The sequence below is a fragment of the Lagenorhynchus albirostris genome, chromosome 13, assembly GCF_949774975.1.
Source record: "Lagenorhynchus albirostris chromosome 13, mLagAlb1.1, whole genome shotgun sequence".
NCBI classification, from domain to species: domain Eukaryota; kingdom Metazoa; phylum Chordata; class Mammalia; order Artiodactyla; family Delphinidae; genus Lagenorhynchus; species Lagenorhynchus albirostris.
This window is the reverse complement of record NC_083107.1, coordinates 743,104-757,994: the sequence shown is the minus strand read 5'-3', so window position 1 is coordinate 757,994 and position 14,891 is coordinate 743,104. Positions and strand designations below refer to the sequence as shown.

General features: G+C 47.3%; 1 protein-coding gene across 12 annotated transcripts in view; it reads left to right on the top strand.

Annotated features, from left to right (window-relative positions):
* The window catches only part of CCDC138 (coiled-coil domain containing 138), a 48,936-nt gene extending 36,965 nt beyond the window's left edge, over window positions 1-11,971 (top strand). For 11 of the 12 annotated variants that reach the window (XM_060169462.1, XM_060169464.1, XM_060169463.1 and 8 more), the window contains 3 exons: window positions 1,389-1,565; window positions 9,711-9,849; window positions 11,501-11,971. In XM_060169462.1, coding sequence (XP_060025445.1) covers window positions 1,389-1,565; window positions 9,711-9,849; window positions 11,501-11,666 — 482 coding nt within the window. In that variant the 3' untranslated portion in view covers window positions 11,667-11,971. Of the gene's footprint in view, window positions 1-1,388; window positions 1,566-9,617; window positions 9,850-11,500 lie in introns of those variants that run through there. The other variant, XM_060169466.1, reaches the window with a different exon arrangement.
* The last annotated feature ends 2,920 nt before the right edge of the window (window positions 11,972-14,891 follow it).

Below are 14,891 nucleotides of genomic sequence, written 5' to 3'. Positions count from 1 at the left end.
ATCTTAAGTTCTAAAAATTCTTTCACGTGTTTTAATTTCACACAGGTTATTCCCAGCTTCTCATTCTTCTTTCTTAATAAATTTATTTATTTATTTTTGGCTGTGTTGGGTCTTCGTTGCTGCGCACAGGCTTTCTCTAGCTGCGGTGAGCGGGGGCCACTTTCGTTGCGGTGCGGTGGCTTCTCTTGTTGTGGAGCACAGACTCTAGGCGCGTGGGCTTCAGTAGTTGTGGCATGCGGGCTCAGTAGTTGTGGCTCGCGGGCTCTAGGGCGCAGGCTCAGTAGTTGTGGCGCACAGGCTTAGCTGCTCCGCGGCATGTGGGATCTTCCCGGACCAGGGCTCGAACCCGTGTCCCCTGCATTGGCAAGCGGATTCCTAACCACTGCGCCATCAGGGAAGTCCCAGCAGCATCTCATTCTTAGTAATTAGGGCTCTAATTATTTCTTTAGTTTGCGTAGCATGGACAGCAAAGAAGAGACAAAACCTGAGGCCAGAGGACAGGAATTTAGTGGTGATCCTGTCATATTTTCAGTGTGTTTCACAACACTTCTGAGCCTTCTTTAAACAGAACTTTCAGCAGAAAAATTAACTCACTAGTGCGTGAATAGCATGAACAGTTTCTGTTGCTTCGAATAGTGTGTTGAAAGAGTTTTAGAAACCTGGAATGTTCTTGCACATTTGCAAGCACGGTGTAAACTGTTGTAGCCATTGAAGTATCTTAACTCATCTGCGTTGATCCCGGTCACATCAGTGCTTCCCAGTCACCCGTGGAACATCTTGGAGAACGTTCCAGGGCTCCTGACCGCAGGTGCCGTCCCTGCGTCGGCTGTGGTCGGATCTCCAGCCATTCGTCACGGTGGAGGCATCGCAGGAGACTCCGGGCGGGTCAGTCTCCTGGGGCTCTTTGAGGGGCTTCTGTTTGGTCTGGATCAGAGGGCAGAAACCCTGGTTTAAAACCCACTGAGCACGTTTGTATGAACTTGCATTTTGAACCCGGTGGCGTGTGGCGGGTGTAATGTCAGGAGCGTTGTCAAGATCCCGGGGCTAATGCTGTTGAGACCTGTGGGAGCATGCGGTAGTTACAGTCGGATTCGGGGACCGACATTCCTTGTGGTGTTTACTGTTAAGCATCCATTGTTTTCTTTCTTGATGTAGAGAAGGAACGGTGTTTATTGTGACTTAAGCGGTACAGTAGGGAAATTCTGAACGACTTTTGCCCTGTCATAATGTAATGTCCCTCCCCGTTGGCCTTCAGCCTGTCGCCTCTGGTCGTTCAGTTTTTCCTTTCCTCTTGGATCCGTGGAATTGGTGGTGTTCCCTTCCTGCCGTCCGCGTCTGTTACCAGCTGGACCACTGACGCAGCCGCTGTTTGACGCCCTGTCTTTCAGCCGACTACCTGGCGCAGGCGTTTGACTCTCTGTGTCTGGACTTGAAGGCGGATGAAGGGAAGAGCCTGTTCTTGGAGTACCAGGCGGTCCCGGTGGTGCTGAGCCACCTGAAGATTTCCAGCAAAGGGCTCCTGTCCTGCGTCGTCGACAGCCTGCTGCAGATGACAGTGGAATCCAGTGAGTGTTACATCTCTTCTGACAGTGTGACTCTGCGGGTCAGGCCCTGGTGCCTCTTATACCCTAAATGCTGTGTAGCGTCTTTAGTCCCACCCCTGACCCTTCGTCCACATTTCCACGAAATCGGCGCAGTTTCCAGGGGGCCCCAGTTGTGTGGATTCGTTCTGCGGCGTCACTCCCGTCCTCGAGCCTCTCTCTGCGCTCTGTGTCCCGTGTTGTCCCTGAGGCTGGGAGGGAGCGGGGCCCTCAGACACGTCCCCACCTGCGGGGGGGGTGGGGACCCGGTTCCCTCCGGCGGTCGTGCTGGGGTAACGCGCTCTTCGGACTTGCGGGCGGTGGCCCCTCACCTAGCCCGGATACGGACGGGGGTGCCGAGCCCGGGTGCTCTGGTTCGCTTTGGCTGCCTTGTTGTTTGGACCCCAGGTGAGCTCTCGACTTGTAAGAAGCAGCATTTAGCTTCGGTCATTCCTTTTCACGTGGAGCTGCTCCTTTTCCCTGTGTTGCATTTCTGATTATGCCTTTCAGGAGGCGGAGCCCACAGACGGGACCTGAGCCTGGGAGTGAGTGCGCGAGGCCGGGTGCCCGGTGGCCGGCCTCGGGCAGGGGGTTTGTAGGCAAGACACAGAAGCAAAGCAAAGCACCTGTGTATTTGTGTCTAATACAATGTTTGCCTTATTTGGCTGTTAGGATCGTTGTTCTTGAGTTCGGTTTCTCAGATTCTGGTTGGGTTCTGCTCTGTCTGGTGGGCTGTGACCCGGGGGGACTGGAGCTACCTAGTCTGGTGGCTGCCTTGTTTACTGATTGTCGTGACAGTATTTGGGGAAAGTGTACTGGGTTCCCGGCACTGGGTGGCAAGTTCAAGAAGACTGGTCCTTGGTGCGGAGGTGGAGAAGCGGTAGGAGCTCCGTCCGTCCTGGGCCCCTGCGGCCGCAGGGTCCCTTCTCTGCCCGGCCCCGCTGCTCCCCAGGCGTGAGGGCTGCCCTTAGCTGTGCAGGCAGAGTTCTTGGAAAGCTGCTGTGACGCGTTTCCTTGAGTGTAAATTGAGGGCTGTGCGTTGATTTACCTGAACAGACGTATTGTGAGCACACTGTTATTTTTAGATTGAGGGCTTCTGATGATCTGTTTTGGGCGTGAATGTGAATCATACAATACCTGAGCAATGTGCTTTTAGAAAACTACTCGGTGGTTTCTTTTTTTTCTTCCTGTCAGTGGTAAAAGCTGTTACTTATCTGGGTTTAGCTGTGTAAGGACATGAGTCTTACTTTATTTTAAAGAATACTTTCCTTTTCTTGTCAGACGTAGTTTTATTTTAAAGAATACTTTCCTTTTCTTGTCAGACGTAGTTTGAATAGAACATTTAAGTTTGTGTTTGTATTGTTAGTTTATTGTCTTGTGTGCCCCAGAAACCGTCTTGTCGACGGTGACACACCTGAATGGCAACAATGTATTTGAGTACATTTTGCACACCTTGTTTTTTTCAAGTATAATTTACTTTTATTATAAAAGTAATAGAAATTTGGAAACTGGCAAAAAACCAAAAAGTCTTAGTATCCCAAAATATGTGCATTTGCAAGCACACCCTGCTCTATTGTGCTTTTTCCAAGTACTTTTTTTTTTTTAAACATACTGAAGGTTTGTGGCGACGCTGCCTTGAGCAAGCCGGTTGGCACCATTTTTCCCCCAGCATTTGCTCACTTCCTGTCTCTGTGTCACATTTTGGTAATTCTCACAGTGTTTCACACTTTTTCATTATTATTATATTTGTTGTGGTGATCTGTGATCAGTGGTCTTTGATGTTACACTTGTAATGGTTTGGGGGGGGGTCATGAACTGCACCCTTAGATGGTGAACTTAATAATGTGTGTGTTCTGACTGTTCTGCCGGCCGCTGTTCCCTGACACACAACAGTATTGAAGTTAGGCCAGTTAATACCCTACAGTGGCTCAAAGTGTTCAAGTGAAAGGAGGACTCACACGTCTCTCACTTTAAATCAAAAGCTAGAAATGATGAAGCTTAGTGAGGAAGACATGTCGGAAGCCAAGATAGGCCTAAAGGCAGGCTTCTTGCAACAAACACTTAGCCGAGCTGTGAGTGCAAAGGAAAAGCTCTTGAAGGAAATTAAAAGTGCTACTTCAGTGAACACAGGAATGATAAGAAAGCAAAATAGCCTTCTTGCTGATTGCAGAGAGTCTCGGTGTCTGGACAGAAGATGAAACCAGCCACAACGTTCCCTTAAGCCAAAGTCTAATCCAGAGCAAGACCCTGCCTCTCTTCAGTTCTTGAAGGCTGAGAGACGCGAGGAAGCTGCAGGAGAAAAGTCTGAAGCCGGCGAGGTCGGTTCATGAGGTTTCAGGAAAGAAGCTGCCTCCGTAACATAAAAGAGCGAGAGGAAGCAGCAAGTGCTGGCGTAGAAGCTGCAGCGAGTTATCCAGAAGATCCGGCTAAGAGAATTCACGAAGGTGATATGAAAAACTAGGGCTGAAGGCTTACCAATTTGAGGAAAGACATGGCTTTACAAATCTAAGAAGCTAAGCAAATGCCAAAGCTCAGTGAAGTTCAGGATAAACCCAGAGAGACAGACCCACACGGAGACACATGATGTTAAACTGTCAAAAGTCAAAGACAGAGAATCTTGAAGGCAGCAAGAGAAAGTGTGGTCTGCACACAATGGAATATTACTCAGCCTTAAAAAGGAAGGAAGTGCTGGCCCCTGCCACACCTTGGATGAGCCTTGAGGACATTGTGCTCAGGGCAATAAGCCAGACACAGAAGGATAAATCCTGTATGATTCCACTCATGTGAGAGCCCTAGAATCATCAGACGTATAGAGACAGGAAGTAGGATGGTGGGGGCAGAGGCTGGAGGGGTGGCTGGTGTTTCACGGGGACAGAGTCAGCTGGGGAAGATGAAGAGCTCGGGGGGGGGGGTCGGGGGGATGTTTGCCCAACGGCGTGAATGCACTTCACACTAACAAAGACTACACTTTTATAAATGGTCAAAATGGTAAATTTTATGTTACGCATGTTTCACCACAATTTGAAAATTAAATATAAATGAACTTTTAGTACTCAAAAAAAAAAAAAAAACACATTCAAGCAAGGCAGAACTGTAGAGAGCATTAAGTGTTTTTTCCCAAAAAATCCCCGGAAACCTTGTCATTTGGAAATACCCATCATCAGTGTTTGGTGGATGTAATTGCAGACACCGTCCTGTGCGTGTGTCCTTGGAGGAGGGGGCCGGGTGGGTGGGTGGCAGGTGGAGATGCTGTAACACAGGGGGCTTATTACACACGTTATTTAGTGAGACGTGCTTAATCTAACAGGAAAAATGAAGCAGAGTTGAGTCAAAAATGTTCACAAGCTTCTTCTGTTAAGAAATAAGGTGAGGGCTTCCCTGGTGGTGCAGTGGTTGGGAGTCCGCCTGCCGATGCAGGGGACATGGGTTCGTGCCCCGGTCCGAGAAGATCCCACATGCCGCAGAGCGGCTGGGCCCGTGAGCCATGGCCGCTGAGCCTGCGCGTCCGGAGCCTGTGCTCCGCAATGGGAGAGGCCACAGCAGTGAGAGGCCCGCGTACCGCAAAAAAAAAAAAGAAAAAAAAAAAAAAAGAAAGAAGGTGAAAAACATCGAGTCTATTTTTACCTTTTTTATTGTAAAATATATACAACATAAAATCTCACATTTTAACCATTTTTAAGTGTGCCCTGTTAGTCGCACCGCTTGGTTTAGGCAGTGCTGACACCCAGCCGTGGAGGGTGGGCACTGGCACCACCGCTCTTTCCTTCTCCCCACCTCCACTTCCCGGCCGTTTAGTTTGTATCTTTCCTGTGACGGCAGAATCTGCGCATTTGCTTCATGCTAGTTTCTTCTTCTTACTTTGCTTTATGTTAGTTTTACGTTTAATCACATTCAGTGCTCAGGATTAGTCCTTTGACTGCAACCTCTGCATTTCTGTTCTTAATTCTCAATGATCTCTTTTTTTTTAATTAATTAATTTTATTTATTTATTTTTGGCTGCATTGGGTCTTTGTTGTTGCCCGCTGGCTTTCTCTAGTTGTGGCGAGCGGGGGCTACTCTTCGTTGCGGTGTGCGGGCTTCTCACTGCGGTGGCTTCTCTTGTTATGGAGCATGGGCTCTAGGCGCGCGGGCTTCGGTAGTTGTGGCTCGCGGGCTCTACAGCGCAGGCTTAGTAGTTGTGGCTCGCGGGCTCTAGAGCGCAGGCTCAGTAGTTGTGGCGCATGGGCTCAGTTTCTCCGCGGCAAGTGGGATCTTCCTGGACCAGGGCTCGAACCCGTGTCCCCTGCACTGGCAGGCGGATTCTTAGCCGCTGCGCCACCAGGGAAGTCCCTGAACTATCTCTTAATCTTGCTCCCTCGCCTGTGTGCACCCCCCAGTTTAGGAGGTGCTGTGGAGGCTGCTTCGTGTTGTGTTGGAAGCGCTGCCGGGGCGCCTACAACTCAAGGAGGTCCCGCCTGAGTGCTCATGCTGGGTCGCACGTGGTGCTTCGCGGCTGTCTCGAGAGGCCAGAGGGCAGCCCGGCCTTCCCAGCAGTGGTGCCCTGCTGCTCTCCTGGGTGGTTGATAGCTGCTTCCTCCCTCAAGCCCACGGTGTAGCCCTTGGATGTTGCCTGGGTTGCTGTTGTGCTCGTTGGATCTGCAGGTCCAGTTCTGTGTCCACTTAGCATTTCACATATAACATAATATGTAATCTTTTTCTTTTATTAACTTTATATCGTTAGGAACACCAGTTGTCCTCATGGATCTTTTTTGATGGTTTTCCATATCTTGGCTTCTTTCTGGTCCTTTCATTTTTGTTTTCATTCTCTGTGATGATCGGATTGTTGTGATAGTAATCTAATTTTCAGCTCTGTCCTTTCGGTTTCTTGATGTTTTAATTTATTACTTCTTTAATGGTGGTGTTTTGATTCTCTCTCTCTTAAATCCTGTTTATCATTTTTTCTTTCTTATTTTATTGACTAGCCTTGTTATTAGGTTAACTGAGACCTCAGAACTCTTATGGAAAACTGTTCTGTTCTTTGTGTTTTCTTTTAGGTTTGACTCTGCCTTGTGTGTGCTATATCCCTTTCTGATTGATTGGTTGATTGACTGAGTGGTTGATTGATTGCTATAACATGCTCACCGAGTTGACGTGCTGTCTCTTTAAATCTATTTTATACATATTAGTGTATATATGTCAATCCCAATCTCCCAATTCATCCTCCCCCCGCCCCCCGCTTGGTGTCTGTACATTTGTTCTCTACATCTGTCTTTATTTCTGCCTTGCAAACCGGTTCATCTGTCTCTGATGACTCTGGTTCCCTGTCCTCGTGGACGGGGTGGGCCTTCCTCACTCTGCCTACCATTCGTCCCAGTCCAGGTTTTCTCTCCTTTCCGTGCCACAGTTTGAAAGCCCTTTTCCCTAATGTATCCGTTCTTTCCTGTAGCCGGTGGCTCTGGTGGTGACGTGCTCTTTGCCAGATTCTCAGGGCTGTGTTCTCACTTCTCAGATTCTGCTAAACTATCTCGTTTGGGTTCATTTAACCTAGTTAGTGGGAGGCGTGGGTGTCCTGTTCCCATAGAGAAATTCTCTTGGCTTCAGCTGGTTCCCAGTACAGTTCGCTCTGGGACTTTGTTTTCAGTTGATTCCCTGTCAGAGGAGTGAAGAGGCGGCAGTGGCTCCCCTGCGGGTTTGTGGGTGGGGGGGGGGGTTGGTGAGAATTCCCTCCCGCGTGTCTTGCGGAAGAGGGGCGTCGAGGTGGGCTCAGGCCCTGCTCTGGAACTTCATGCTTCTGTCCTGGGCTGCCTGCTGCCAGTTTTAAGGTCGTGACGAGGACTTCTCCCCTTCCTTTGTCTGTGTGTGGGTTTGGTTTTTGTAAATGAGGTTTTTTGTTTCATTTGTTTTACAATTTTTGATCCATATGACTAGGTGTTGGGGAGAGAAATTCTCTCAAGCACTTTGATCTTCCCATTTTAATCAGTGAAGACATCAGGGAAGTTTAGAAGAGGAGTCACCTGGCCTTTTGGGCCTTTGGTTCTTCTTTTCCTCTCTCGTACTGGCCACGTGTATTCAAATTGAAATTCTTCTAAGCTTAAAAAATATATAATTAATTTAAACACGGTAGTACTGAAGAAAATGTTGACTATATTGTTTCACCTTTATAGGTAAACCTAACCGAATGCATATATGAATCTTTGCGTTTCCTTTCTCTTGTTTGATGTCTGTCTCACAGGTCAGAAGAGAGATTGGAAGTCAGGCCAGTGAACCTCTTCTGCTTCTAAAAGACCTTTATAAGCTTTACTTTTAAAATATGCGGGTGTATTAAACTCTTTGCCTGGTCTTGGCCTTTTTCCATTACAGAGGTCATACAAGGAAGTTCACTTTTATTTGGAAGTGCTTACTTGTAAATATCTGTGTTTTATTCATGCCAGGACCTGATTTACACATAAAGTAAAGCAAAATAAAGGGAGATGCACTCTCTTACACTTTTGCAATTTACAAACAACTGTCATAACTTGCTTAGGGGTTTTGCGGGCTCTTAAATGGAAAGCATTGATACTGTGGCCTGTGGCAGTGTTGAGAACCCCCCGAGGTGGCTCCGGCAGTGACTGGGGGCTGTCCCTCTCCCCGGACCTCACTCGTCAGCTGTGCAGTGGTCAGCCTTCCGGTTGAGAGTGACTTGCACCATGGGTCTCAGGATCTGAACCGAGGAAGGTGTACAGTTGCTTAACGAAGCTGCTTGAACTCTGGGTGTATTTTTAATATATTTGCAGATTATGTGCACCATACTCGTAACCTAAAGTTCATTCTTCAGAAAGTGTCTGTGTGTCTGAGATCAAAACACATGTAGACACTTGGTGGGCTCCCGTGGGGAGGTGTGCATTTCCCCTCCCGCTTCTCACCGCGGGGTCCCGTGCAAAGGGCACAACCTTGATTCCATGCACCAGCTTTCACTTCCTGTTACCAGAACATTCCTCCGACTGTTATTTTGGGGTTTGCCAGTTTCACTACTTAATAGTTTATTTTCCTCAGTACACCGTCAAAATACTGGCATAGAGTCTTTCCGGCTGTGCTTACGTGCTCAAAAAGAATGATGAGCGCAGACTTCTCTTATTCTTACGTCCTTTAGTCACTGATTTGTGCTTGAAATAAAGTTCTGTCTCCATTTTGGGAGCCCCTGAGTTTTACAGGGGAATTTAACTATTTTAAAGGCCACAGTTTAATGTTATTGTATGATTTTTGTTTCTGTCCAAGCTTCCCTAATTACAAATTAAGTGACTTACACCTTGGAAAGCATTTTTACACATTGTTTTGTTCAGTGGAACTCTCAGTTTTCACGGTTACAGACTTTACAGGGGCTCTTTTTCATGCACCTTTGTATACGTCTCTGTCAGAGTCAAAGGATATCACACTTCAGTCTCTCATACGAATCTGGCAAATTGCAGTTATCTCACTACACCAGCACTGAGCTGAATGTTGTTACTGCTTTTGTTCTGTTGTGAGTTGCTTGCTTGCACCCTTTGCTCATTTCTAACAATATTGGGTCCATCTTTTTCTTAGTGATTTATAGGAGCTCTTTTTATATCAATTCTTCTGGCAGATATATTACGAGGAGATTTCTGCCCCCAACTCCCGCCCCCACCAAGTTTGGCATTTCCCTTTTGTTTTGTTTTTTAGAGCTTTCGCCTTTTAATTTGTTCTCATTTCTTTTACATAGACATTTAAAGTTTTTTACCTTATAAAATTTTTCAATCTTTTCTTTTATGAATCTTTCCCACTTTTGCTTTTATGCTTTAAAAAGTTTTTTCCTATTCAGTGATTATGTAAGTTGTTATTAGCACATAAATGAAATTCTTAAATTTAGGGTTTTTAAAAAATTACTACCCCAACAGAATTTCTTACTGCTGAGTATTTAAACAGCCTCCTCTTACGGACTTTCTTCTAGATTCCGCTTAATGGAAGTTTGACACCAGGGGAAATGGTCTTACCTTCGGTTTGCATCGTTCAACAAGAGCCAGTAGTATTTTAATTCTTCAAATGATGGTACTTTCCCCATAGTTTAGGAGGGGAAAGAATGAACACCCAGTTCAGTGTTGGTGAGCCCATCCGCGGGCGCGCTGGCCCCTCACCGCAGACCTGCCTGTCTCGCAGGGTTCCTGCAGCCCTTCCTGCAGGTGTGCAGCTGCTCCCTCTTCTTCCGAACCTGCTCGGTGCTGCTCCGGGGCCCGAAGCTCGACCTCCACATCCTAGAGAAGCTCAGCATCATCCTACAGAAACTGTCCAAAATCAAGTAAGAATTTTGTATTTCTCACATTTTTTGTTAGGACGTATCTTACTGTGATCATTTAGATGTTTCCAAATCCTGTAGTGGCTCAACTGTGATGACTAAATCAAAGTTTCCAGTAAATGTGTAGAATATTAACACTGATCCAAGACCACACACTTAGGGACAGAGTGAACCCTCGAACAGCTTCCTGCACACTGGTGTTCTGTGACGCAACAGGTGAAAATAAGGGAGAGAATAAAACAATCTATTTTGTAGATCCTTATTATTGACTGCAGTGAGTTTAGGGAAGAGAATGAATCAGGCAGAAAAGATTTTAAATGATGCTGGTAACAAACTCTTATGGGCATGCTACTGCCACTGGTTTGGTTTTATTGCAAGAATTGAGGGCTTTCTTTTCATATTTCTTCTTTCCCCAATGCACACATCGGTAAAACCAGTTTATAAATTATAAAAAAAAGGACATAGGCTTTAAGCCGTGTTTTCCTGGAGTCTTGTATATGCCAGTGTTTCCCTTGAGGCACCTCTGAGCACCTTCTGTCCGTTGCGTTTTTATGACAGTGCAGCGCTGGGCTGGTTCAGCTCCTCTGCCCGCCCCGCCCCCGTCCCCTCGCCTGTGACTTCCATGGCAGCGAACCTGGGTGTCTCGCCAGCCTCAGCATGCAGGGATGGTGAATACAACGCATCCTGAAATTCCTTGTGGTTGTGTGACCGCAGGTCCGTCTCTTCTGTTTGGTGTCGCACACCGTACCGCACTGTAGGGAATTATTGTCAAATTGTAACCTCATACGCAACTCACCAACTTACGAGTTTAGCTCTGGTATCAGCTAAACTTGTCAGTTCGTTGTCTTCCTTTGCCTGCAGGCCGACTGGCTGTGATTGTCTCGATTTGTAATCAGTAAATTCTCGAGGAGGCCTGTTGCCAGTTTACCCTCTGTGGTGGCACAAGGCTGCAGTGGTGTCACTTAGGTTTAATTCCTTCTCAGCTCTTAATCCCTGGGCTTTGTTGAAGTAGTGCCCAGTGCAGCTGTGTCCTTGGGCCAGAGTGCTTTACGGCTGGCAATCTGTTTTGTAGTCCATGTTCATTTCAGACGTAGATGAAGAACTAGAACGAAGCTTGAATGAGGAGTTGGGAGAAGTTGACGCCCAAGCAAGTCTCAGGGTAAATCTGTAAACCCTTCTGTATCGGGTGGTGGTCACTTGGGTTACTGGAGAGGCAAACAGATGGATGTACACAAGGAAATGGGAAATACGCTACCAGGTGTCATTCTCACTGATCGAAAGTGAAGTTACTGATTGGTCACTATACAGAGGATGGTTGCAAAGGTATTTTGGAGCCAAGTCAAGAGGCCAGGTAATATTCTGCTGCGTTAGAAAGCCCAGCTTACTTAAAATAAGGTGGTCAAGTATTTCACTCTTTCCGGCTGTGAGGGAAAAGTCCGCTCCAGTAGTGAATAGGGTGCACGTTTCAGGATGATAAAATATTCTCTTTTCTCCTTGAATACTTTTCCACTTTAGGCCTATTTCATACAAGCTATTTTGTTTGTCTTGGCATGTTAATCCTTTAGTTATCCATTTCCCCACACTTACACATAACGAACGTATCTCTCACTGTTCCTAAGTGTGTAATTAAATTAATGTGCTCATTCTCTTACAGGAGTAATAAGAAGCTCTTTGAACTCTTTACAGTTCATCTGATGCTTCAAGAAATACAAAGGACGACACATCCAGAGCACGCATTTCTCTGTATTAACCTGAATTCAACTCTGTTCAATTTGGGTTTAACAAAATGCAGCTCCCTGGCCGCCAGTACAAACCCTTAGGCTGGCTCGTTATTATTTATAGGTATTACCTATGTGTTGCTACTTGTAAGACTGTAAAAATCACCAAAGTAACGACCAAGTAAAGTTATGAGTAGCATCATTTATCATGAAAAATGGAAAAATTCTTTTAACCTTTAAAATGGAACCTGTAGAAGCTGTGGAATGTGGATTTTTTCCATTCAGCTAAGGTGGTACTAATGTACACGATGGAATTTTCAGGGTTAATGAGCCTGGAGTTACGTTTTGTAAAAATGTTTTAGGAAAATTCTTTGGAATAAATTGGCGTTCATGTGGGAACAAGGTTAGAGCGTGTCATCGTTCTGTTTTCTTAATATGTTAAAAGTCCCCCTTCTAGAAGTGTATGTACACACACTTCAGCTGCCATAGTTCCCGCACCCAGAGAGCTCTCTTGCCATCAAAGGTGAGTGACGTAGCCAGAGGTCTGGGTAGAGCTCGGGGCGTAGGACAGAAAACTGATACACAGAGGAAATCATCCTGAAGACTCACAGAGATTATCCTCTAACAGCATTTAGTCTCATTTTCAGAATCTGGAAGAAAGTCTCAGGAAAGTTGGGCCCCTTCAAAAGAATGTAAGAGACTGTGCTGTTTGTGAAGCAGAAACAGAAATCCATAAAGAGCTGGCTGATGTGATGGGGAGGCTTACAGGCACTTAAAAATGCAGAAGCGACAGTGAACGCGAGAAACAAACCCATCACCAGTGCTTGAGGAGGCGGAGCCAGTGCTGGGGGGCAGGGGAGGTCCCGGGAGAGGGCGGCGGTGCACGGCGGCGGGGCTGGCGCCTCCTTCCGAAGGGGCCACGGGGCACAGGCCGAGCAGAAGCCGAGCTGAGAGCCGGAGTCGAGTGGGGACCGAAGGCCCGTGAGCGCACGCCAGGCGTGATGGGCCGCTACCTGCAGGAGGAGAAAAGCAAGCCAGCTCCTGCGGTGCCAGAGGTCAAGCGGGAGGACTCACACCTAGTGAACATGCCTGGCGTCGGTGTTTTCAGATTTGCAGGTGTTCAGAAGTTATCCACTTACGTACCATTCCTGAGAAAAGAAACTGCACAGATTATTGTAACCAACTTAAAATTGAGTTTATTAACTCAGCCTCGTACCGAAAGACTGTAGTGGGCTCTGGAACCACTGAAACGTAAATAGGTTTAAAGATCTGTTGTAATTTGTGTATAAGATGGAGTGAAACGTTAAATTCCTCAAAAGGGTAAATAATGGGGAAAGCAATAGTTAAGAGTGTTTGGATGAGACTCTATTAATCGATGTCAAAAGCAGAATTGACGGGGGCCCTGGGATCTAGGTGGAGAGCGGGAGCTCTAGTGAAAGCAGTAGCTTTCTGCATTTTCACCGTCCATCTCAGTACTGACTTCGACAGAAGAAGGAAGGATGAAGAAGGCTTTTGGAAAATGTCAGCGTAACCACTATTAAAAGCAGAAGAGATTGCTTTTAACTGAAAACTAAAATACGTATACAGACATGGCAAAACATAGAAAGCCAGCAACGTGAAGAATAAAAATATATATTTAGGGTAAGTAAGGGAGGCTTTCAAAATTACGAATAAATTCCGTATTGCCCTATGTTGATAAATTTGAAAATCTGGATGGAATGGACTGTTTTCTAGAAAAAGACAAACTTTCAGAATTGCCTCAAGAAATCTGCAATAGAAAATCATTAAAGTCTTATAGAAGCGTGAAAATTAATTTTAAAAATGACATTAATTCCAGATGTTTTGCAGGTGAATTGTTTTAACATTTCAAAGAGGAAATATTTAAAGCTATTTAAACTGGCCCAGAAGGTAGGAAAAAACATTCATTTTATACAGATAGCATGAACCCAGTACCAAAAATTGTCAAAGAAAGTAAGAATAAGAGGTTCAAAAGTTTAAAAGAAATATGAACAAATCAACACCAACCGTATGTTACGGGAACATTAATCCATGACCAACTAGGGTAGCATGCATTCCAGAAATACCAGGTTGGCTTTCTGGTAAAAAAGAAATATATATATAGTTTCCTGTATTTGCTGAGCAAAGGTGGAAAGCCATACACTCAATAAATGCCTAAAAATATTATTATTCAACTTAGATTCCTGATAAAACTTACTACAGTATGTTTAAAGGGCCATGAAGTCAGCAAAGTTACTGTGAAACGCTGGACACGTGCCTGTTAAAAGTCCTGTGACACACGGGGGATGTTCAGGAATGCTGACGTTAGGAAGGCCTGGCACCTCCTGCAGCTCCATTTCATTTTTGCTCACTTGAACTTTATCTTCCCTGATTCAGAATCACAGACTAACCTCTTATTTGCAGAACAGAAACTGAGGCCTGGCAGGGGAGGAAAATGGCCCACGTTGGCACGAGCAGACCAGGTCCCCAGACCCCGAGCCCAGGCGCTCCGTGGCTGCAGGCCTCACGTTCCGTGACGGGCTCGGAAGGCGCCACGAGGAAACCTGGGGTTACGTGGCTGGCCTCTCAGGAAGTCGTGATTTCCTTTTCCAAGCAGAGCCGACCACTTGTTTCTGTCTGAAGCCAGTGGCCTGTGTCCCTGAGCACTGCTGCCCGCAGAGGGCGCCATCCGAGTGCGGATGAGAGCGGGAAGCGGTGCAGGGACCCCGGCCCCCAGGCTGGACTCACGCGGCGGCCCTTGACCGGACGCCCTGCGGACCAGCGCGTGGGGCCGGTGGCAGGGGCTTCCGTGTGACCGGAAGGGCTGCAGGGAGACGGTGACCCAGGGCCACGTGGGTGATTCAGACCCACGCTGAGCCTGGAGCGGGAGGGCGTGGCGCGGGGCCTGCCTCTTGCCGCTTTCCCAGCCTTGGAGCTGTGTTCCTGGTGGCGACGCCCGCCCACCTGCTTCATCTCCCAGAGGAAGCGCTCCCCCGCTCGGGTTGTGTGCCGTCTTCCAGGCGAACGTCTGTCTCTCCCGGGCTGTGAACTCCCCGCAGCCAGGGACCAGAGGCTTCACGTCTGTCCTCCCGGCACTGCTGGTGCACACGGGTGGGGCCGACCGTGTCCGCGGAGGAGGGAGTGGCGGGTAGGACGCACGGATGCGCACAGACTTCGCTGGGGCTGGCGAGGCCGGCGGGTTGGCGTGTCCACGTGGATTTCTGTCTTTGGTTAGACCGGGAGACGGGCCTGTTTCCTCCCGTTTCTCGGACCAGCAAGGTGTCCCTGGTGCACGGGAGGCAGCCCAGCCACGGGGTCCGCGGGCCCCGC